Source organism: Ipomoea nil, unplaced genomic scaffold, assembly GCF_001879475.1.
Source record: "Ipomoea nil cultivar Tokyo-kokei standard unplaced genomic scaffold, Asagao_1.1 scaffold1770, whole genome shotgun sequence".
Lineage (NCBI taxonomy): Eukaryota > Viridiplantae > Streptophyta > Magnoliopsida > Solanales > Convolvulaceae > Ipomoea > Ipomoea nil.
This window is the reverse complement of record NW_017618198.1, coordinates 3,641,816-3,667,546: the sequence shown is the minus strand read 5'-3', so window position 1 is coordinate 3,667,546 and position 25,731 is coordinate 3,641,816. Positions and strand designations below refer to the sequence as shown.

Below are 25,731 nucleotides of genomic sequence, written 5' to 3'. Positions count from 1 at the left end.
ATTTTATAAAAAATTGAAAAAAAAAATAAATAAATAAATAAAATAAAGTCGTTTTTATTTTTTAAAAATTTTTTTAAATAAAAATTTATTATTAAAATTTATTAAAAAATATTTAAAATTTATTAAAAATGACAACTCAGCTGCCACGTAAGCAGATAACCTGCTAAAATTGAGGGTAACCTGCTGTCAGGTGAAATTGCACATTTTTGGAGTGTTCAGTGGCCTAATTGCACATTTTTTTCGTTCAGTGGCCTAATTGCATTTTCAGGTTACGTTCAGTGGTCAATTTGAACCTTATTCCAATAATTTATAATCTTACAAGTCTATATAATTAAGTAGTCAAAACACTCTCAAACATCTAGCAAAAATATGAGTGCGGTTTAGTGTACCAAAAGTTTAGATTGTTGAAAATTTTCAGCTAGTCTCACAGCACAAAACCAAGAAATTAATAAAAGTAGAATAGAAAAACACATTTAACAACTTGAGTAGATCATTGAGAGATGCTACATTAAATTTTTTTTTTTTCTTTTTTTAGGGGCCGGGGTGAATTTCTATTATGAGTAGTTAATCTTGATTTCATTGTACTTTGTGCTGATTTGCATTCAAAGTATGGTGATTGCAACACATCTTGTCAACAACGCTATTATATTGATGCAAATATACTTTTGCCTTTAATTTGTCACATCTATTTCTATACTTACTGTTTCTGAATTGATCGATCCGATATAATTTCACAATGAAAAATACTCATTTAAGAAATTAAATATCTATCGCATATATAATATAATAATTAAACCCCGATATAATCGACTCTAGAAGATAAGTTTAATTATTTAATTAATTTGTTCTCAAAAAGCTCCGCCGTGAGCCGGAGCCCAGTAACCGGCGGCTCCACCCTCGTCGCTTCCGACATGTTGAATGCAAGAAACAGGCACCAAGCATAACCCTTTACTCCTTAAATCCTTATTGCCACCTCCACTTAGCCATGGATTATTCTATAATTAACCAAAATGCAACAATGTTGTAAGTAAAAATTTTGTATTTATAAAATACAAAATAGTACATGTTTTTTTTTTTTTTTAAATTACTAGGTAATATCTTGTAACCATTCATTTGAAATGATAATAGAGTTTAATCATTCACATAATTTTTAAAAACTTATAAATATATCTAGTCATTTTTTATTTTTAAAATATAACATTGTTAAGTAAAATATTGGAGGTGTTTGGTAAATAGCTATTAGTTGATTGATGTGTGAGTTTGACTAGTTGATAGCATTAGCTGATTGTAGAAAGTGATTGGTAAATTAGCTGATAGCTGATTACAAGCAAAATGATTTTATCAAAAAACTGATGGAAAAAATTACTTTGAACAACTTTTTGAATTTTAGCATTTTGAAACAATAAGTTATTACAAAAAACTAATTAATCAAACACTCATATGGATTGTTTAACTAAGTCAAACAGCTAATAGTCGTCAAATAAATCAAAATTGAATGATATATTAATTATTTTATCAACCAGAGTCATTATAATCCACAGTGTATATTATTATTATTATTATTATTATTATTATTATTATTATTATTAATGAATAGATTGAGATGATGATTTATTCGTTCTAAGGACAACTTTTAAAAATAAAAAATAATAATAAAAAATACACACACACATACTGACACGTACAGCGATTCCTTATGCTTTTATAAATCTTTAATTTATAGGGAGGTGAGGGATCCAATAAAGCATACTAGCTTAGCTTGATGATTAAATAATACTAACCACTTTAATGTACTTTATTGTACGTACTGTATATATATGTAACAATGTCATATACCTCATAAAATGTTATATTGTTTGTTTCATTAGAAAGCAATAGATATAATTTCATCCAATATAAAATACACTCGCCAATTGAAACAAAGTAAATTACTTACTGATTGTTGGTGATGACTGTGACGAGCCATGCTTCCTGATGGATTATTGCCCATGTATGGGGTGCTTAATGCCTGCTAAATTAACCATTTTTTTCCATTAGACTTTGTGTGTATATATCGGAAATTTTTAGAGTGTGGATCAATATCGATATCTTATTATTGTGTCACGGTACTATTAAACACATTTATTGTACTTAGTATAACTAAATATACTATACATGATCGTATCCGATACAAAAAAATATAAATGCTAAAAAGTGAGCAAAGCAAAGCATATATGGAGAGGGACAACATCACTCAAGTTGGTCAAATAGTTGACTTGGTAACCACAAGTCCACGAGGTTTAATTTGTAGGATCAAACGCTTACGTGCCAAAAGTTGTAGCTAGTAGGAAATTAAACCCTGACTCTGATACCAATTATAAAATTAATTAAGCGTTTACCACTATGTACGTCACACAACTTTATTTCTTTATACTTGCGTAGCAGTCAGCACTATAGTCCGATGACAGGATACTGAACTCGACTCTCTGAGCCGCAGCCTAACAATGCAAGTTTATAAGCTCGACTCTCAGCAAGAGCGACCTAAGCCAGTCATTATGAATAACCTAGTCTAGTTTATCTTTAAATTTATCGACTAGGGTTACCATGCAAGATTTTACTCGGTACACACTTTCAAGTAAGAACTACGGTGACCTAAAAGAAAAGTATATATATAGAGAGAGAGATGGGAAGAGAAAGAGACCTGAATTTGAGAGTGAAGGAATCTGATGTAGCCAATGGCTTCTGACAAGACGGAGGCAGTGTCAGTCTGCAAAAGAGAAACATCAAACATGCCATGCCACAACAAAAATAAACTGAATTCCCTCCTCAAAGTCATACACTAATTACCTAAAGTGCTTCTCTCTTTCTTTCTTTCTTTCTTTCATGTTTAAAGCCCCTCTCAAAAGACAAGGCTTCATGGGGGTTTGGAATATTTATATAAAAGCAACAAGAGAATTTTCATCAGATCACTTGCAGCACTGCACTTTATGGATTTCATCACAAACTCTATATACATACATACAAACTTACATATTCTTCTTAGCAAAAATAATTAATTAATTGATAATTAACGCAGAAATTCAAATTCATCTAATATCAAATTAAAAGATGTAACGTTTTATTCAAATTAACTAAAAGTTTAAGTTGTTAGTGAGATGATATTATATGTTCAACAATACTGATTTCGGGGAAAAAGAAAAAGTGGGAGGAGGAAGCAAAGCTATATACCCTAAGGGTGAATTTTATTTACCTTTCCAAAAGGGGAAACAATTTGGTGAAGAGCTGTAATTCTATCACCTAGCTTCTCTTTTCTTACCTGTAGCTTCAAACAGGTAAATTAATTATTTAGCCTAATATTAATGTTTTTTACATCATCATATATACTATTACATATACTACTAATTAAGCTAGTATGTATGAATAGTATACCTTTAGAGAAGGCTGGGAAGAAGAGTGATGAACCCTAGGCTTCTTAGATGGTCCACCACTGCTTGTGCTATTACACTTCCATGTACACAAAAACCATATATATCAACACAGCCATGCATATAGGAAATTATGTAAAGCCCTAAAATATAATTAAGGCATAATTAATGAATTAAAACCGTATATATTAACAGTTATGTTAATCAATCATGAATGGTTTGACCTTAGCTTTGTCAAAAACACATCTTTTCCTGTCTGTTGATGTAGGAATATATAGTGAATAATCTTTTCTTTTTTTTTTTTTTTTTGGTTTTGGCATTAGCTAAAAAGGAGGTCTAAAAAATTTTCAACTTTGTCTTTTTTGGCTACTTTCTCTCTTGATTGGGCGCTTACCTCAGATGAATAATAATGATTCTGATTCTTGGTGCAGGAGTCTCCTCCCACCTTAGTACTGCTGGGGAAGTTGAAAACGTTGTTGTTAACGCTGTGACTCAAACTAGAAGCCGCCGCCATGTCTACTACTTCTTGATGATGTTGTCGTCCTAGGTTAATCTGCAGGGGAAACTCTTGCTTTATATCTGCTGCAAAAGGGGGCCTTAATAAGGAAGAAGAAGAAGACGATGGGTTATTGTTGTTCTGTAGAGTCTGCAAATCTTCCCAGTTCTCCATCTTCTTGTGTTCTTCAAGGGGATTAGGACTGTTCATCATGCCAAACTTTTCACTTTCACCACCCAATCCACCGCTGCAAATTAATCATCATAACCCAGAAAATTAAACAAATTAATTAAACTAGAAAGAAGTTATATATAGCAGAAAGAGGGATTTACAGGAGGAGTTGGCTCCAGGAGCGAGGGAAATCTTGGGTGGAATTATCTGGCAAAGAATTGGAAGAAGATCCATACAAGTTCTGGGTAGGAGAGGAAGAAGAAGAAGAGGAAGATTGTGAATGCATGGCGGTTGTTCCATCCATCATCATCATCATGCTCCACCAGTCAGTAGGGTTTCCACCCATCATGTCATTCCTAGCTACCTACCACCATATCTCAGGCTAGGCTTCTTCCTTCCAATATGTAAAAGAAACAAAACAAAACCCTTTTTCCCCCTTCTCTTTTTTGTGCTGCTTTTTATCTTTGTGGCTGCAAAAACTATAGCCTCTGGTGAAGCTTTCAAGAGAGCGTTTAATTTGGTTGTTGACAGAAGATCAGAGGTTTCAAGAAACCACCATTATATGTCCTTCTCACCGAAGTGGCACTACTACACACAGTAATAATATTTGCAAGTAGTGGGGCTGGTAAAGAAGCTTTTTCCAGTTTTGAGAGAGAGAGACAGATAGATATATAGATACATATATTATTTGGAATCAACAGAGTAATTAATATTGCTCCCGGGGCTTAGTTTAGTGGTTTGTCAGAAGACTAGGGTATGACTGGTGAGCTGTTTACGCTACTCGTGAACTACTTCTGTTGTGACTCTAAGGGTGAGGTTTGTGAGTTTAGGATTAATCAACGAAACTGAGGTGATTAAGTATTGAAAAAAAAAAAGTAATTATTGTCAATTTCAATGATTTAAATTCAAATATTTCTTTTTTTTTTTTTTTTTTACCAAAAGCATTTTTCCTTTTATTTTCTTCTTTCCCATCTTTTATTATTTTATTTAATTAATGTATATAAAAATTGTTTTGTGTCATTTTTATTGATGCTTTAATTTGCTTTTTTAAGATGTGGGGGCAGAAAAAAGTGGTGGGGAGTGGGAGTGTTTTGAGGGCAGGCCAGAGAAACAAGGGCTCGTGGAGTTTTGCTTCCTTGATTTGGGGTGGCCGGTGACTCGCCAGAGAATGTCATTTCATTGCTCGACGACCGGCCGGCCACCACGATAGATCGAGATAGCTAGCTTAGGGTTAGCACATATGATTACATCATAAACAGTCTTATACTCTTAACTATCCATTTCTTTTATATATATATATATATATATATATATATATATATATATATATATATATATATATATAATGGAAAAAGTTCAAATACGGCGATGTCCTTAGTGCGGTGGTGCGGTGGAATTTTAGAATACACCAATAGTGTTAACAACATGCACCAATATGGGCTGTTTGGTTCACGGAACAGGCATAGAATGATATAGCATTCCCAGGCTTATTCCACTGTCTGGTAACCACTTCTATTCCCAGGAACAATGTTCCTGGGAATGACCTATTCCCCTTGCAAGGGGAATAGAGATTCCTAGGAGCTTCCTGGTATTAGGCTATTCCTGAGAACGCCTAAAGTTTCTATTTTCTATTTTACCCCCCAATTAAATTTATTTCATATTTCACCACTGCCACTATCACTACAGTCGTCGCCGCCACCACTACCAGCACTACCACCGCCGCCACCACCACCAGCACTACCACCCTAGCACCGCCACCACCATCCCCACCACCACCGCCATCACCACCGCCGCCAACACCACCGCCACCGCCACAACCGTTGCCACCACCACCGCCACCCCCAACACCACCACTAGCACCGCCGCCACCACCATCACATATTTTTATAAGGGTATTTATGTCTTTTAAAACATATTTCATTTCTATTCCTTAAATCAACCAAACACTGTAATATAATTCCTAAATTCTATTCCTTCCGCGAACCAAACAATAGAATACAATTCATATTCTATTCCTTGTTTATTCCATTCCTTATGGAATAGCATTCCTATTACCTCAAAATTCATTCTGTGAACCAAACGTGCCGATAGTGTAAGGGAAACACACCATAATGAAATGCAAAAAAAAAAAAAAAAAAAAAAAAAAAAAAAAAAAAAAAAAAAAACATATCCAAAAAAATACACCATATAACTCACCACACCCCAATAGTGTATTTCCGAACACTGTATGATGTTTTTACTCACACCTAATGGTGTGTTTTTGGTGATGTGTACCTAATTTGTGTGTGTTTTTGTGGTGCATTTTCCTAACGCTGATAGTGTATATTTGTTGAACTATTGGTGACGCTGCACCGCCGCACCTAAGGACATCGCCGCACTTGAACCTTACTCTATATATAATCATGTTTGAACTAATCTTAATGTGCGAACCTGCGAAATACTGAAAAATTACACTGCACTTACTACATGATTGCACCACACTAGATACGATTGCATCGCAAAGGTGCTCTAGACATGTCTAGGAACCATTGTAGTGCAATCCTTCAATTGTTCCACCACTGGCGCATCATCCTGCAGCTTCTTCTCAACCTCGACTTCCTCGGTGACAAGAGCTGGCCGGCATCATTGTTGCTGTTTTCCGGTGGTTTTGTAGTATTATTGAAAACTTGTGCGAGAAAGAACAGAGAAGAGTGGTGCAAGGATAAGCTACGTGGATTAATTTATGGATTTAGGGCCCACTAAAACATGAAAGAAGTTCCACATCAGCATATTATCGGTGTCATGTCATCCTGGTAATCGGAAAATCTGCAAAAAATATAATGCTAGATGAAAAAAAAATATAAATTAATAGTACATAGATCTAAATATACCTTATAAAAGTTCAAGGTGCAGCATGAACAATCCAATATAGTTCAGGGTGCAAGATGACACTTTAGCCTCATTATAAGGGCAAAAATGTTCATTTAACATCAAAGGGAAAAAATATGAATACATGAATAACTCAGGAAAAAAAGTACTATAAGTTTATAATTTATGGAGAAAAATGTCATTTTCTCTATAAAAAAATTTAAATGCATCAATCACTATCAATATTGATTGCACCAAGTATAACTAAACGTAAATACAAAAATCTTTTAAAAATTAATCAAATACAAAAAACAATGATAGATACTGATTGACACCATAAATTTTCTCCAATAATATAATTATCCTTTTAAAAGGAAGCATATTCAAAAAGGATAGCAACAAGGTGCAATGACGTTTTGCCAAATTGATGTATTATTGGATATTTGGAATGATTTTTAATTAGTATAGTGGAAGTAGCACCGCATTTTGCTTAGCTTACAGAAACTAGAAGCCGCCCCTTAATTACTATTACGACATTTAATTTTAGGAGTTTTTTAATTCCTTTATTTTTTTTCAGTTATTTATTTATTTATTTATTTATTTTTGTCTTTTCTCTACTTTTGCACCTCAAACAACAAATAATTGATCCCCATTTTTGCCCACCAAGTTGGTTAAGGAGGATACCACATAACTAAGAGGTAATTGATCTAATTTTTTTAAGAAGTACTTTTAAAAAGTGGAATGTTTTATTATTATTATTATTATTATTATTATTATTATTATTATTATTATTATTATTATTTGCAGCATCTAATATTCTCATTATATTGAGACTAATCCTAATTTAATCAGGATCACGCCTATTAGAACATATCTCCAATCTTACATATTCTTTCTTCTTCCATATATTTCATGGTCATGGCCTTACCTATGTACATGTACTACACCTTCAACTTAGTGAATTACGGCTTGACTTAGCCCAAAAAAGCTCGTAGTTTTCACCGTATTGGTTTCCACGTTAAATATCTTGTGCCCTGCATATTTATTTCTTATTTATTGATTCCCTGCAATCCTTTTATCATTCATATTTTCTCCATGGAAATGTCTATTTATTAATTGGGTTAATTAACACGGACTCCCGGGTTAATTAATTTCATTAGTGTTAGTGCTACACTTACCAACTCTTCCATACTAGATTGAATGTTTTAATTTTTAAAAGATGTATTTTTGAAATAAAAGTAATTAAATGTTTTTTTTTTAAAATTAAGAACAGAACAAATCATAGTCGAGCATTAAAAGTAAATATGTCAATATAATATAATCAATGTTGATAATGTATCCAAAGTGGAATAATAAACTTGATCCCTGTGAGCATATAGCCATCAATGTGCAATCCAACTATTAGCTTAGGCTTTTAGTTGAGATGGAGCACATGCTTCAATTTAGTATCAAAGTCAGACCAAAGGTCATGGGTTCAAATCTTAGCGCCACTCGAAAGCGACTACGGTTTACCGGTCCACGTGTTGCTTGGAACCCACCGCACACGTGAGGGGGCGTGTGAGCATATAGTCAACTATTAGCTTAGGCTTTTAGTTGAGATGGAGCACATGCTTCAATTATCCCATAGATACAAATATTAATACAAAAAAAAAAAAAATGACACCTTCACGAAATAAATTTTGAAGGAATACATGGAGGAATGAAATGAGCAAGGAATAAAGCATGAATTGTATGCTATTTTTTGGTTCAATGGAGTACTAACATTTGAAGAACATCTAATAATATTCAAAAGAAGAATAATATAATTTTTTTTAACAAATTAAAATACTCATAAGTGATGCAAATGTTGGGGGGGGGGGGGGGGAGGGGGCATTTTAAGGAATATAAATGAAATATGTTTTAAAAGACATAAATACCCTATAAAAATATGTGGTGGTGGTGGTGGTGACGGCGACAATAGTGGTGATGGTGATAGTGTTGGTGGTGGTAAAATAGGAAATAAATTTAATTGGGGGTAAAATAACAAATAGCAACTTTAGGCTATTCCTGAGAACTTAGAAATGGCCTAATACAGGGGCCAGGAATCTCTATTCCCGGTCATTCCCAGGAACAAATATTCCTAGGAGTAGATGTTTTTACCAAACAAAGGAATAGACCTATTACTGGGAATACTATTCCATTCTACGACTATTTTGCGAACCAAACATGTCATTAGAGTTTTATTAGAAAAATTTAAGAACCAAATTTGATCGTTACTCCACCAAGAATTTAAGAACTAAATCTACTCATAATTAAGCGGCTACAAATAATATTTTATATAAAAAATAATTCTGAATATCAATTTCCATACAAAAATTTAAAATTCTTGTATATTCATGGAAAAAAAAAAAAAAAAAAAAAAGGAAAGGAAACCCAAAAACATATATCTCAGTATTAACAATATCAACTGACAAATTGATGGTTTATAGTTAAGCTGATAAGTAATTAATTTACAAAGGGCATTACTTTTGACAACAAAAGGAGTATCAAATATGGCCATCATAGTCTAACCCACTTGGAAAGCTACTAATGACTTGTCTTTTGGCATAAAGATAGGATTACACATTTCCTCCTCACGCTCCAAACAAAAACGTTGAGGACCAGATCAAGTCTTTAGACCAAAATAGTGCCTCAAAATTTTCTGTATTCAATAATTATTCGATATATATAGAGCATTTGGTAAATAATTGTTAGCTGATAGTTAATTGGATTAGTGAATTTGACTAATTGATAATATTAGTTGATTGTAAAAATATATTTGATAAATAAATTAGTTGTTAGCTGATTACATACATACAAAAAAAAAACAAAAAACAAAAAACAAAACTTTCTCAAAAAGTTTATCGTTTGAATTTTAGTGTTTTGGAGCAATAAGCTGTTACAAAAAGCTAATTAATCACTTATATTGGTTGTTTAACCAAGTCAAACAGCTAATAGTGGTCAAACAAGTCAAAATTAACTGATAAGCTAACTATTTTACCAAACAGGGCCATAATTTTAACTAATTCAAAGTCCACTGATCAAAAAAATTAATTCAAAGTCGACCACTTACAAATTTTCATTTGGAGAGCTCGATCTCTTAACGTTTGACACTCATTCACAAGTGTTAAACTTGATATTTTTACATGAGAAGACTCGGATTCTTTTTACTCAAAAAACACGGGACATTGATAAATTGTAAGGTAAGTTATGAGTAAAACATAAACATCAAGGAAAAGCTGAAAAAAAGATGAATGACATCGTCTAAAGAAACGAAAGCTACGTTGAACAGGACATTGTAAAGTTGCAAAAATATATGTTGAAATGGTTTAATATAATTATGAGGAAAGGATGCTTTGAAAAAGAATGTTGATTGTGATGTAGATGCTAGTAATTTCAAATTTTCAATCTCTACGCAACTTCAACGCTTTTTTTTTTTTTTTTTTTTTTGTTAAATGCTTTGCTTCAATCCCTTTCATCATCCTTTATAAAAGAATCTTGATTATGATATAGCAGGATTAATTGTGAGTGCTCATATATTGCTTCTGATTATAAGCAAATCTATAGAGATTAATGAGAACAAGGAACAATAATAATGACAGAAAGTAACGACAAGATTTGTGTAATTTGACAATATGCTTACGTCCACAGAAGCGAAACTATTCATTTATTAATTGTGATGATAGAATATTCAGGGCTATTAGCAACATATTCTGTGTAAACATGACACTATTATCAGATCAGAAGAAGAAGCATTAATGGAATACAAAACCTTCCATTTCATATGGAGGCAGTGTACTGTGTTGAATGGGTTGTGAATATGCTGGAAATCTGTGAAGCATGCAGGGCAGAAACTGGAAAAGTTAGTAGGAGACATGGTAAGTCATTTATCTCAATCATATCCCCCACATATTAGACCTGATAACATGCATGCACAACACACAAAAAGAGGGAAGCAGAAAGTATAGTCATTAAGTAGACCAATCCACTAACTGAACTGGACATCAGAGAGGCAAGCTGGGTCACTACATCATCAGCAAATCTGGGATGATGATCATGATCTGCTTAATCCACCATAAACCCAATAATTCAACAGCTTTCTACTTCAATGATACTGATCAGTACTAGTATCAATAGTATCCGATATATATGATATAGACGGACACTATAGAAGAATCTTGAAATGTAAACTTAGGTTTAACGTCGGAGTGCAACTTGGTGTGGCAAGTTACACCCCAAACCCTGAGTGTTCTATGAAAGTTAATCTGCTCTGTTGATGGTTTGGGATGTATAGTTGTAGGTTTACTGCTGTTGATGTTGGATTTTGATGCAAATAGTGCCTGGGAGAAATAGGTTTCGATTATGTAACTTAATATTGACAGCAAGAAAGCTATGTCAGAACTCAGAGTACATGCAAAACAAACAAAAAATGAAATAAAAGAAGAAAAAATAAGGAGATAGCATGTAATGAACACTACAGACGGCACTGGGTAACTGAAAACCTCTTTTTGCACCAACTTCAGCGGGGGCTAAGATTCTTGCGGAGAGACCTGAACGTATACCATTTGTGTGTATCCATTAAATACAGAATTGTCGAATCTAGATAAGCCAAGTCTCTGGAATAATCCATATCTGCCATCTTCAACGATGGGAGTTGATGCACGAGCTGGGTCGTATCTCATTTGATGAGTTAGTGAAGGGCCAGCTACAGGGGGGAGCTCCCAGTACACATCGAGTACTGATTCTACAAACCTGCTGTTCTGAAAATGTTCAGCGTAGGTGATTACCTTATTGCTGTGATTAAAATTATCCCGCATATAACCTCTCACACCCCACCATGCTTCACCTGGCCCACAAAGTTCCTCTGTATCAACAGCTTTTTCCCAGAATTTCTTCCTTCTTGATCTTATCCTAGCTTCATCGCTATCCTTAAAGCAGCTGTGGCCACCGCCTGGGTAAAAGCATTAATATGAAAAGGCAATCATTGCCACGAGCAACAGGCATGAGCGCTATAACAGAGTGAACATGTACGATTGGCAAATAGGACCAACTGAGTTACCAGAGAATAATTTCATAATGGACTTTAAGAACAAATCTATGCTTCCATTTTCACACATGAGGTAACCGAGTAACTAAATATTTAGTTCTCTTGAAAATGTATGGGTTTCATCTTGTACTTTTAATAGTTTCATGTTATGAACTCTGCTCCTTTGGGTTTCAAGGCATGACTGCATGAGTAATCTTTTGGTACACCAAGATCAGATTAAGTTAGCATGTTAAACCGAAAATAAAATCTATCAATATACAAATCATACTTCCATTTTGGGGACCTATGAAATACTGAAAACAAATGGATTTGACCATCAGCATTTCAGGAGTGCTATCAATTAGTCACCATAGAGCATTAGTAAGCTCTATAAGTAATTTGCCAATTCATTCCTCTGATACAAATGCCTGTCAAATCTTAATGCAGCTCCATGGGGTTGGTGGTTAAGAAATAATATCTTATTTGCATGACTTATGTAGTTATGTTATACTAAATGCCATTTTTTTTATATCTAAAATGCCAGAATTTTATAGTCAAAAATCAACAACACACACACACACACACACATTTATATATATATCTTGTGTACCTCTTATATAGAATTGATCACATATCTGCCTCAAGGAATAATGATCTCCTGTACCAGTATCATAGTTGTCTTCAAAGACAAGATGCCTGAATCCAGCTTCAAGAGCTTGCTTTAATCTGCCAATCAAATTGCAATGCAACAAATTCTTAGTAGCAGAAAAATAATATGCAGAATGAATTACCAAGAGGTTACTCATATTCCCAAAGGCAAAACTGCAATACCTTTTCAATTCATTCTGATGGTCATCAAAAAAGACAATAACACGACTAATATCTTCTATTCCATGTTTCTTCAGAACTATTGCCCAATCAACACTGCCAAAGTCGACAAAGTCTTTTCCAGCAAAGTATGTGCAATTTCCATCAACATAAGCAGGTCCCTTCTTGAGGTACTTCTCAGGATGACGAGGTGAAAGCGATATGATTGGTGTATCTGGCATTGCTTGTCTCAAAACCCAGGTTGAGTGTCCCTTGAAAGCACCGCTCTCAATCATCAAGTCTGGCTTCAACCATCTGGTGACGAACCATAACCCAAAACTGTGGTCAAATCCCATCCCATACATGTTATTCTTGATTGGACGTGTTTCATATATTGGCACAAACTCCTCCAAACCTTCGAGTAAATCTTTTGTGGTCCATTCAACAGTTTTGCCAAGTTTCGATCTGCCTTTAGAAAAGCTAGCAATTAAAGGGGAGTAGATGGTAGAAAACCAAACTCAGAGTTTAGCTCCATTAATCTAAAGCATCACTAACCAAGCAATAGAAAATATCACAACTGTAAAAATCAATTTCAGTGCCTTTTACCCATAAGCTAAACCAAATAGAAGCATATTACTACAGGAGCAAATTCAACACTGTAGTTTTAAGATCTGGGCATACATTAAATCATGGTTAAAAGGGTCATGTATAATAGGAAACTCAACAATTAATGCAAAGTTTAAATATATGATGACAATTTATCTTATTAAGAGTAGTAATTTTTGGGCATTTTCTGACATCATATTTTATCATTTTAGAATAACCTGTCGGTAAGAGAATATGCAAGGACATCAACTACAGAACAGAAATTTAAGAAGCTATCTTGCTACGTAGGGAAGAGAAAGATGCCATCTTTCAGTTAACAGGATATAATTTTATATAGGTCAATAAATTGACACATGCTGGCTATTGCAATTTAGTTTCATAGAAGCTAAAAGCTACATACAATCCACAATTCATTGTTGAGCATTTCTGCAATTTTTTTATTATAATATCCTATAAAAATTTCAGAACTATTAAAGGATATTTGTACTGAGCAGTGAGCTTCAAATTCGGCTAGATTAATCTAATTCTCACTAAATGAATGAAAAAACAGAGCCACATTTCATGAATTATAGAATCAATTTCGTCATAAATCCCCGTCCAGGGCAAAAAGCAGATAGCATCCAGATCTGAAACGCGGTAGAATCATGGAGAGATAGGGAAGGTGGGGAAATGGAACTTACACCAGGGCACACCCAGAGATCCGAAATCAGATTCGAGGCCGTCGAAGCCGAAGAAGCGGAGGCGCGAGGTGTGATCGGCAGAGGAGGCGGAGATGCAGACCAAATCGCGAGTGTGGACAATGAAGGAAGTGATTACTACGACGACGAGGCCTATGAGGAGGCAGGGCCAGATGTGACCCGTTCGGGTCAGGTAGTTGATGAACCGCATTGGGGTAAAGGTGTGCTTTCGGGTCTTGGATTCGTCTCCGGTACTGTCGTCGTCGCCGTCCTCGTTCACCGGCCCGCCTGCTCTCCGGGAAGACAGCACCCTCTCTAGCATCTTCTTCTTTGCTCTGCCCAGCTAGCTCTGCTATCTTTCACTCCATTCTGCTTGGAGTACTCGTAATATAAAATTTAAAAATTCACCATCATCCCCCATTTATGAATAATCTCGAATTCGCCCCCAAAGTCTTGTTTTCTCTTCTTTATTTCCCTTTTATTTTCCGTAATAACTAACAATTGGCCTGGGTCAATAGCACTGTTTTTTTTTTTGGAATAAGGTTCAAATTGGCGACGTAATCTGAAAATGCAATTAGGTCATTGAACGAAAAAAAAAAAAAAAAGTGTAATTAGGTCATTGAACACTCCAAAAACGTGCAGTTAGGCCATTGAACACTCCAAATGTATGCAATTTCACCGGATAACAGATTACCATCAATTTTAGCAGGTTACCTGCTTACGTGGCAACTGAGGTGGCATTTTTAATAATTTTTAAATAATTTTTTAATAAATTTTAATAATAAATTTAAAAGAAATTAATAAAAAATAAACTCCGTCGTTTTTTTTTTAAATTACATTTTTAAAAAAATTTATTATTAAAATTTATTAAAAAGTATTTAAAAATGTCATCTCACATGTCACGTAAGCAAGTAACCTGCTATTAAGTGAAATTGCATACATTTGGAGTGTTCAGTGGCCTAATTGCACTTTTTTTTTTTTCGTTCAGTGGCCTAATTGCATTTTCAGGTTACGTTCAGGGGCCAATTTGAACCTTATTCCTTTTTTTTTTTTTTTTTTTTTTGGGGGGGGGGGGCGAGGGAGGGGGGAATCAAGTTTGAGTGAAGATGTAGATTTATATTGATTCTGCAAAATCAATTAAAGCTATCTTGTCTAAATCTCATTTAACAATAATCAAATGAGTTCTACTACATGAACTTCCAAATTCTACTCCCTCATTTGTACTCCCTGATGTGGCAAGCCTGGATTGGTTATTTTCAACATGTGGGTCCACAGAAAAATATCTACATCAAGAACATGTGAGAGGGAGTACAAGTTGGGAGTATAAAATGGGAGTACACCAAGTATTTTCCTAATCAAATTGAGTGCAAATTAAACTTAATTATTAAGAGTGATAATACACTCGCACAGTAATTTCAACAATAATTTATATTCCTATTTAATACCAAATAAATTACTTATATTACAATTTAGTCCTTTAAAAAAAAGTTATCCACTTTAAGACTACGGACTATGCCATACAAATTAACCTCAAGCTAAGTAGTGACCAAACAAACAAACTAACAAAAAAACACTCATAAAAATGAAGTTTATTCCGTATATACCATCAAATAGTAATTACAGATCAGATTCTCTTATAAAAAATAAAAAAAAAATTAAATAAAAATTACAATAAAAACTATAACATAAAATGAATATGGCCCTAGGCTTGAAAATGATGTGTGTGATGATAACAACATATGACAAACGGTTTCATATTAATGAGCTAGCTAGCTTTCATCAAATGCTCCATCTAAAAAAACAAATATGACTTTGTAGTGATGTTTATATAATTTGTGTGATTTCTAGATTATTATTGATGGTTTTAATGAAATCGGGTCCACCATAAATCGGGTATAGGAAATATAGAACGAAATAAAAGAGTTATTATTGTCAGTGGGGCGCGAGGCCCACATAAACGCGCACAAGCCTAGTGTCGCAAGCCCAAAAAAAATAGTACATGGAAGTTATACGGTGAAAAGGGAAATAAATGGATAGACAGAAACCTGAATTACATGCATAATACCATAATCGATCTTTGGACTAGTTAGGAGAGAGAGAAGACTCAGACCGCAAGGTCTTTTGTGTTTCTTGCCATGTCCTAAACTGACCGCAGCCCCCCCCCCCCCCTTTTATACCCTCTCAGTACTTCCGCATACCACCCACGTGTGCGACATCTACAGGCCTCCAGCTCCCACCATACACGTGTCCTCTCCTCTTCGCACGTGCCCCCAACTTCTCAAACGGGTTGTCGCGCACTCTCCCGAGAGGTCCCTGCTCCTATACGCACCGCCCTCCGTCAACTGCCCTTCCGTGTGCAGCATGCATGCACTAGCCGCCATTCCACCCACATGCATGCATGTACGTAGTCTCCAACAGCGTGCATGGAACCGCCACCCGTACGTGCAGCTGCCACCTTATACGCATGCAACCGTCACCCGTGCGCGCAGCCGCCACCTTGTACCCATGCAACCGTCATCCGTACTTGCAGCCACCACCTTGTACGCATGCAACCGCCACCTTGTACGCATGCAACCGTCATCCGTACGCGCAGCCGCGCACCTTGTACGCATGCAACCGTCATCCGTACGCGCAGCCTCCACCTTGTACGCATGCAACCGCCACCCGTGCGTGCAGCCGCTACCTTGTACACATGCAACCACCTCGCATACACGCGTGCATGCATGTTTGCGAGGTCCAAGCGTACGTATAGGCATGCATGCGAGCCCATGCGTGTGAGCCCCCCTTCTCATCCAATCGTTATGCTATAGACCCGTGTCCAGCATGCATGCTGGACACGGGTAACAGTGTCGTTAGGCACTGTTATCTCTTTTTTTTTTTTTTTAATTTCAGACCGCTTCGTTATAGGAGTATATGTTCATAATTTTATTACTATATGTTAATAACTGTACATTCATAACTCCATAACTGTACGTTCATAACTCTATAACTGTACATTCATAACTCCATAACTGTACATTCATAACTCTATAACTGTACATTCATAACTCCATAATTGTACATTCATAATTTTCGAAGCTCTATGTTCACAATTTTAGAGCTCTATGTTCATAATTTTATCACTATATGTTCATAATTGTAAGTTCATAATGTCAGAGCTCTTTGTTCATAATTCGATCAATAACTGTACATTCATAATTCCATAACTGTAGATTCATAATCTCATAACTGTAGATTCATAACTCCATAACTGTACATTCATAATCTTCGAAGCTCTATATTCACAATTTTAAAGCTCTATGGTCATAATTTTATAACTATATGTTCATAATTGTAAGTTCATAATGTTAGAGCTCTTTGTTCATAATTTCATAATTGCATAACTGTACATTCATAACGACATAAATGTACATTCATAACGGCATAATTGTACATTCATAATCCAAAAAAAGAACGCCGTTAACGGCAAAACACGCGCGAATATTTTTTTTTTTTTATAACTAAATGACGCATTTTTTTGAAAAACGACGTTGTTTTGAGCCTGTGTCCACAATTCATTGCGGACACGGGTCCAGAGCATAATTTGCCCTTTTCATCCAATCATTATTGTATGGACCATGGTCCACACAAGTTGTGTGGACCATATTTTGTCTACTGTAAAATAATGTACATTCAGTACAAACATAATGTATATTCAGTATAAAAATAATGTACATTGTATTCAGAGGATGTACATTATTTTTGTTCTGAGTGTACATTATATTATATAATGTACATTCACTACAAAAATAATGTAGATTTAGTATATTAAAAATGTACTTTTTCTTATGGTCCACATAACATTGTGTGGACCATGGTCCATACAATAATTTGCCCTTTTCATCCCTTTGGGCTCACACTCTTTAATTTCGTTGGGCCAGGCCCATTACATTATTCTCCATCAATTATAAGGCTATTATATATGAATAGGGTTATTCAGTGCATGCATACGGATGGCGAGTGTACGTCTCTCATCATCCAAAAGAAAAAAAAAAAGAAACGATGATTAATTAAGTGAGAGAATGTGAAAAGTATACATTGTTTTGGAATTAAGACATTTGATGAGTTTGATTTTGAAATTGATTTTCATGTTAAAAGGAAAAAATAGAATAGTGAATAGAGAGATGAGGGAGAAAGGATGATAGTCTCTTCATTATCATCTTCATCTACAACAAGCTAAGTATAGAGTATATATACATAATACAAAGGTATTAAATTGATGCAATAAATGTATAACAGTTACATACGTTACAATAATAATGTCCATAATGATGATGAATTATAACACTCCCCCTTGGACATTATTTGACCACGATTTCGTCTCGTAAAAAAAAACTTGCTAGGAAAACCCGGTGGGAAAAACCTAGACAAGAAAAGAGTACAATAGAAAATATATTCATGCCTCATTAAAAACTTCACTAGGAAAACCACGTGGGAAAAACCTAGTTGAAGGAAAGAGTACATGATATATGTAAAAACATATATTGTATTTGGTCGCCTCATTAAAAACCTTAACTTAAGAAAAACCCTGTGGGAAAAACTTAGTTAAGGGAAAAAGAGTACAACCATAAGCCTTCAGGGCGCAAACCGCATAATCTTCAGGATTTTGGGGTTTGTCCATTTAAGCAATTATTTTGCAACTTTTTCCTCATTGTCATTACTATATCATACTCATGCCTCGTTAAAAACCACACTATAAAACCCAATGGGAGAAAAACTAGTGAGGAAAAGAGTACATGATATTTATGTATTTATGCGTTGCAAATAGTGCGCAATTGTTAGTCTTTTATGACTTAATCTTCAGGATTTTACGTTCAATCTTCCGGATTCATTCAAGTAAATGTATTTCCCGTTGTGTTGCAAATAGTGCGCAACTGTTAGTCTTTTATGACTTAATCTTCAGGATTTTACGTCCAACCTTCCGAATTGATTCGAGTAAATGTACTTCCCGTCTCCCCCTGAAGATAACAATCTTCAAGTTCTACATATATTTCAAAATTTGAAGAGATGGATTGGACAAATCTTCTGGATTGTCACTATAGTGTACAATAATCTTATGGCTCTTCTAGAGCTCATATAACATTTGTGCAACACAAGTGTTATTGTCCTCATTTTGAACATTTAGGAAAGTTCATTGTATAACCAGTTTGGGTTTCGCATTGCGGGGATCAAACAAAACAGCCAGTACCCAAGTAGCCTATTAAAACCGAATCATGGTTTCTTACATAAATGTCATGTCTTTGTATCTCGAAGATACCGGAGGATATGTTAATCATTATTCAAGTACTTCATTTGTAGGGGGAGAGCACTAGATTTTGCTAGCAATTTCATCGCAAATATGTTGCGATTATAGAACTTCTGGTTCTATAATGGTGCTCCAACGATAATGAAGTAAGGGACTTCGAGTCCAAAAAGGTTCCTTATCTGCTTCAAGAGATTATTAGGCAACCTTTAGTTTGATAAAAACATGACACTTATATGCATATAGACATATGAAAAAGCATTTTTAGATGTAGGCTGACTGGTGTATATAAAAAAATCTTCAAATAAAAACTCGATCTCCAAGTCGAGATAATACTTATAGCTTTCACAAGCTTTTGTTTCAAAAGTCTCAGTCTTTAAACATGAACTGACATCATTAAGCTCTTTATATCTTTTATTGATGTTTACACCATCAATCTTGACTGAGATAATAAATAATAAATAAGTTCATTATCAACCCTTTATCGAGCACACAATGGTACATATTATTCCTTCAATGAGGATATTAACTCCATTCGCAACCCTTTAAAGAGTAAATAATGACACATAATAATACTTAAAAATCCTCATTTTGAGAATTATGAATCCATCAGGGATTTCTCAAGATAAATTTAACTGCATATCTAAATTTATTATTCTGCCAATTGTATTATGTAGCAGAACTTAATGCCATTTACCGTGGGAGATTATATTTGATTAAAATCAATTAAGGGTCTCTGCGTGAACCCATAGGCTACAAACTCGTTTTATCACCTCATTATTCTTATTTCTCTTTCATGCACACACTCATTTGTAACCTTCAGGGTTAATGCTCAAATGGTGTATTGTTATAAAGAGAATTTATTCATTTTAGCGAGTCAAGCTATGCCTTAATTGCTCCTTTATATATTAAATAGTCATGGCACTTCTGGTGCCTAACTCTGGATCCAGATTATCATATAACGAGCAATTTGTAATGGCAATTGTGTTGTCGACAACTATAACCTTTTTGTAAAACTCCCATATTTGTAAAAGTAATGGCAATTTCTAAAACAACCAGATTCTAAACATTTCCCAAAGATATTTTGATCTGGTCATTCCGCATCCCTAGTATTACGTTTGTTTGGTGCACCTATAAATCTTACCAGGGTTTTTCGTCATCTGGATGAACGTCTGCAGGACATAATTGTTCAATCTATTTCAAGAGTGACAATATTTCTTTACTAGATCTAGTATTATGATCCATATCTCTTTCACCGATAGATCTCCTACACTTCTAGTGTCAAGGAGTATCGATAGATATGTTTGGTCCAAGGATATAGGACCTAGTCACTTCTTTTATGATCACTATGATCAATAGATGTATTTGGCAGATTATTTGCTAAAATCACAAAATAGATTATCTTTTGAACTTCCAGTTCAATCTAACTAGTACATGGATTTAAATAATGAAGATGTTTTTATTCTTATGAAATTTCTTGGCATTCCAAAAAGCTACGGAGTAGTATATTATCTCCCCCTAATGCCGAGAAACAATCTTCATTAGGAATGCAGTCAACGTACCCAATTATATGTATTGATCCCCTATCATGGGCTTTTTGTATTTAATCAATAGATGGAGGTTTCTTTGGTAGCCCTTTTAGAGGTACGTTGTGGTGGTGATATAAAAATAGACTGCGCAAATAAAATAACGCAGATAGGGAAATGTTACTTCTTAAACCACGTACTAGGTGAAAAAGGGGGTATAACAATCCTTGAAGGATTGATTTGTGATATGCATCGAGTTAGACTTAGTAAAAAAAACTTGACTCATAGTAACGTCAAGCAATCCTTCGGGGATTGATGGGATAGGTTGACCATTTTTGGTCAAGAATTCATTGTCAAGATTCATCCTAAAAGGATGACTTAGAGAATTAAAATCTTTAATCTACCTTCTGGGCAAATAAATATACAAAACAATGAGGGCTATAAATTTAAATATCATATGCCCAAATCTCATGTCAAAAAGTTTCTATAGCAGAAACTAGCACTGTAAACATGTCATAGCCTTTAACTATTATCACATGCAAGCTAAGGTTTAGCAACGACAGGTGCAACCTAACCATATTGAGAATTCATGATATTGCCACACTTATAAGTAGGGTGATGAATCTCAATAGCTATGGCCTATAGCAAATAATTAATTGCCAACAAGAAATAACAAAAGCTGTTATATGAGCCTAATCAAGAGATTATATGCTAAAAGTTGTCAATTAAAGAGAAGCATGCAATAGCATGTGATATAATTGTCCCTTATGTCTTGGATACCAAACTCTCTATTGAGTCATGCACATCCATTAAAGAGTATCATGTTTGGTACACACAAGGCATGACATGACAAGAGATATTGTTTATTAATTCATAAATTAGAAAAATGAGAGAAGTACCGTTCGTCGAAGAATAATGAGCACATGTTCGCTGCCGGGCCCATTCATTCCTATTTCGGGGAGTCAAAAATAGCACTTTTCCAAGCAGGCTCTCATTTTATTTCATAGTTTCATATCAGCATGAAAACATCACAAAACAGCAAGATATACAAGCTGAAGACGGCAGAAAATTTTCAGAATTTTGACCTGGATTGCAGGATTTTCTGGGGGAAAACGGTAACACATTTTGACACAAAGTTTGGCAGATATGTAGTTCAGCAAGTCTAGAACGTACATAAAAATTTTCATCTCAATCCAAGGTGTGGAAGTATTTTTTTCTGAAATTTTTCACAACATTTCTCCAGGCAGAAAATAATTGGCAGCACACTGCCAAAACTTTACAAATTTTTCTGGAATAACCAAAGCATATTTTTAACAAAATATTTTTACAGACATCAAATATCACGAGTCTAGGTTCTCCAGAAAAAATTTCATGCCAAAAGGAGTTCAACAAGTATTTTTCACGAATTTAATTTTCAAACTGCGCCTGTCAGAATTTTCAGGCAGTGATTACTATGTGTAAAAAAAAAAAATCACAACTTGTTTGCTTCAGGCAAACCAACATGATGTGAGTCAATTTTAACTTTTGGACAGTAGCATAGCATTAGAAATAGAAGTTGCAAACTTCATTCATGAGTCATAAATCACCTTAAAGATCAATCCCATTTGAGGTCTTATAGACCTTTATTAAAAACGATCCAATGACCAAGCATATTTGCCAAGTAGGAAAGGCACGGAACTCATAAAGTACATTCCAACAAAAAAAAACTAAAATTTTGATGTCTTTTTAAAAAACAATGACATTCAAAATACTTATTATAATCTGGTCATGTACTACTACAGGAGTACAAGGTGACTATCACATATGACAATGAGACGCACACTATTTTAAATAATTTTTAGTTATGTACTTCTACTAGAGTACAACGGATTCATGTACAATCCGAAAAGGTACCATCCGGGAAGTAAAAACCCGTCCAGAAAATTAAACATAGAGAAGTAAATTCTAAATTGTCAAATAATTTCGGGTGACCCACGAGAATTAACTTCTCAGATCATGCGTCCATTTTGTACATTAATGGATCACAATAATTTATTGATCATAGGATCATACGATCCTTCAGGGATCAACTTAGACTCTAAATCTTTTCGATCAAATATTCATAACCGATGGTTTAGACTAAAAGGTGTCAAATAAAAATTAGTGCTCTAAGTGTTTACCTTCTGGGCAAAACAATATTGAAAATATGCACTTTTATTGTGTTCAAATACTCACATTTGAGATATTCAAGATTCAAGACTCATGCCATATAATTTTATGATAAAAATTAGCACCATCAATATGCATGAATTTGAAAAAATAAATCATTTGACTTCCAAAACAGAATTAACTCAATTTGACATTAGTCATATAAATTGTCGTAGTGTTATTATCATATAACTAGTGCTATGAATTCGCCTTCTGGGCAATGCTATGTGTAAAATTCATGTTGTAACCACTTGTTGATCATGACAATCCTACAAGGACTATCGTATAATAAGTATATAAATCAATGACTTTAATTTTTCATCTGGGCAAAGCACCCATTAAGATTTATAATAAATCTTAACATATATGGCCTATAGCAAATAATTGTTATGTCACATTTTCTTCTATGATATACACATAGCCATATTGCATAAGAGAGCAAATTGTGGCACAACAATAATTGTCATGTAATAATCAGTAGTGTCACAACATTATATATTTCAATTAAGCTCTCAAAAAAAATTAGGCATCAACAGGATGGACATGCATATGACATATTATTATCTTAAATAATAAGCATAGTCAAAATTATCTAAAAAGATAATCACTCATCTAAGTTCAAGTAATCTATGCCTTTTACCACATTTCAGTTTATAATTTGACATGGTATAACAACATTATGCAATATGATTGTATTGCCTAATAATAATAATAATTTATTGACATAATTCAAGGCAATAATATGAAGTGCATAATCAATCAAGTAGGCATAGATGATGTAGCAGTTTTAATCAAGTAGGATCAAAGACAAAGCTCGCTAGAGTATGGTCGAAACTCTAGCATGATTTTCCAACCTTTGATTTGATTTCCACTATATTTCTATGCTAAGAAGTGTACTCCCACAAGCTAATTTTGCTTTGATACTGGGTTTATAATATGCATACGCACATATACATACAAAAAATTAGTCATAATGCATATGTTATCAGGTTCTGGAAATGGATAATACAAACACACATATCCTTATTAACATGGTTAAAAAAAATTATCAAACTGGATTCTGTTTACTGCCTCATTGCCACGACTAAGTGGATTATTAGCAACAGAAGAAATCAAAGGGACATTACCAATACTTAGCCAATTAAGAGCATTAACACTAGGACCACTAACACTTTGTGATTCATTAACAGTGGTATTCATATTATCAAGACCAGAAAATCAGAAACAATAGCACTATCACTAGCAGGAACACTAAGTACTGGTAGTGTGGTTTGAGTAGCTCCATCAAAGGTCCTATGACCAGCCAAATTACCAAAGGTAGGCCGATTAGGAACAATGATTTCATGTGTTCTATGACCAGCCAGATCACTTTGGACCAGCCGATTAGAAACAATTGCAGATGATAAGCTCACCACACCAGTACTTTAAAGTGTGACCAGAAAATAGAAGTACCTTGAAGAGCCCCAATCTCCAACCACTGTGATAATCGCCGGCCTGGAGCCTCTGTTGGTTAGAGCTCGTGCTGATAACGTGTTAAAAGGAAAAAATAGAATAGTGAATAGAGAGATGAGGGAGAAAGGATGATAGTCTCTTCATTATCATCTTCATCTACAACAAGCTAAGTATAGAGTATATATACATAATACAAAGGTATTAAATTGATGCAATAAATGTATAACAGTTACATACGTTACAATAATAATGTCCATAATGATGATGAATTATAACATTTCATTAGTTATGTTTTTATTATTACTCATCGCAAAACAATCATGTTTTGGTCAAGTACTTTATGGTCTGATTGCATTTTAGTCTGGATAATTTTTTTATAGGGAAAATGGCACTTTTTCCCCTGTGTTATATACTTATAGCACTTTTTCCCCCTATATTATTTAAGTGGCAATTTTCCCCCCTGATATATTAAATGGACATATTTACCCTTAAAATAAATATTTCCTTTATTTTACTTCTCCAACAAATTATAACCACAATTTGAAGAAATAAAATACATTAATTGTTGAATTTAGAATACTTTAAAAATAAAAAAATAAAATTTTAAAATAATGTTTGAACCAACAGTTCAAATTGGATCCGAAATTGTGAAACAACGATTCAAAATAAAAACCAAATCGCGATTATATATACTTATATGTGAGAGTCAATATAAATGCGAAAAAAACATACACTATTTGCAAATATTATAATTCTAATTTTAAGCTATTGCTAGTAGTTGTTCCGATTTGAACCTCTGGTTCACGGTTCAAAATCTATTTTTTTCCACTTCACAATTTTAATAAACGGAAACCCAAATATTGGGTTATGTTATGAATCATAACCGAAATTTTTTTTATTTGATTGCTATAGTGTTCGGTTCAGTTCGAACCGAACCGTGGCCATCCCTACGTATAAACAATAATTTGTTGAACAAGAGAAATAAATAAAATATGTATTTTAAGGGTAAAAATGTCTATTTAATATTATCAGGGTGAAAAACCGCCACTTTTATAATAATTGAGGGGACAAATGTGGATGCATGAATAACTCAGGGAGAAAAAGTGCTATAAGCATATAACATAGGGGGAAAAAGTGCCATTTTCCCTTTTTTTATAACATGTATTCTGACTTCCCTAATACATTATATGCATAACAAGGATGAATGAATTTCCTTTCTTTAAAAAAAATTAA

The 25,731-nt window shown here is 34.2% G+C and overlaps 2 protein-coding genes across 5 annotated transcripts; both read right to left on the bottom strand.

Moving 5' to 3' along the window:
• Positions 1-631: 631 nt before the first annotated feature.
• Positions 632-4,740, bottom strand: LOC109192469 (transcription factor bHLH68-like). 4 transcript variants are annotated; one of them, XM_019343122.1, is made up of 7 exons: positions 4,233-4,740; positions 3,799-4,147; positions 3,409-3,483; positions 3,230-3,301; positions 2,681-2,746; positions 1,937-2,011; positions 632-995 (listed from the first exon to the last, which is right to left on the bottom strand). In XM_019343122.1, the coding sequence occupies exons 1-7, from the start codon at positions 4,418-4,420 to the stop codon at positions 849-851; spliced, it is 972 nt and encodes a 323-aa protein (XP_019198667.1). In that variant the 5' UTR covers positions 4,421-4,740; the 3' UTR covers positions 632-848. The 4 variants fall into 4 exon arrangements, with proteins under 4 accessions (XP_019198667.1, XP_019198670.1, XP_019198668.1 ...); XM_019343125.1 differs by having other exon boundaries at positions 3,230-3,295; XM_019343123.1 differs by having other exon boundaries at positions 1,937-2,008; positions 4,233-4,738.
• Positions 4,741-11,277: 6,537 nt separating this feature from the next.
• On the bottom strand, positions 11,278-14,429 carry LOC109192617. The gene is made up of 4 exons (XM_019343332.1): positions 14,056-14,429; positions 12,794-13,238; positions 12,573-12,688; positions 11,278-11,887 (listed from the first exon to the last, which is right to left on the bottom strand). The coding sequence occupies exons 1-4, from the start codon at positions 14,372-14,374 to the stop codon at positions 11,466-11,468; spliced, it is 1,302 nt and encodes a 433-aa protein (XP_019198877.1). The 5' UTR covers positions 14,375-14,429; the 3' UTR covers positions 11,278-11,465.
• Between the last annotated feature and the right edge of the window lie 11,302 nt (positions 14,430-25,731).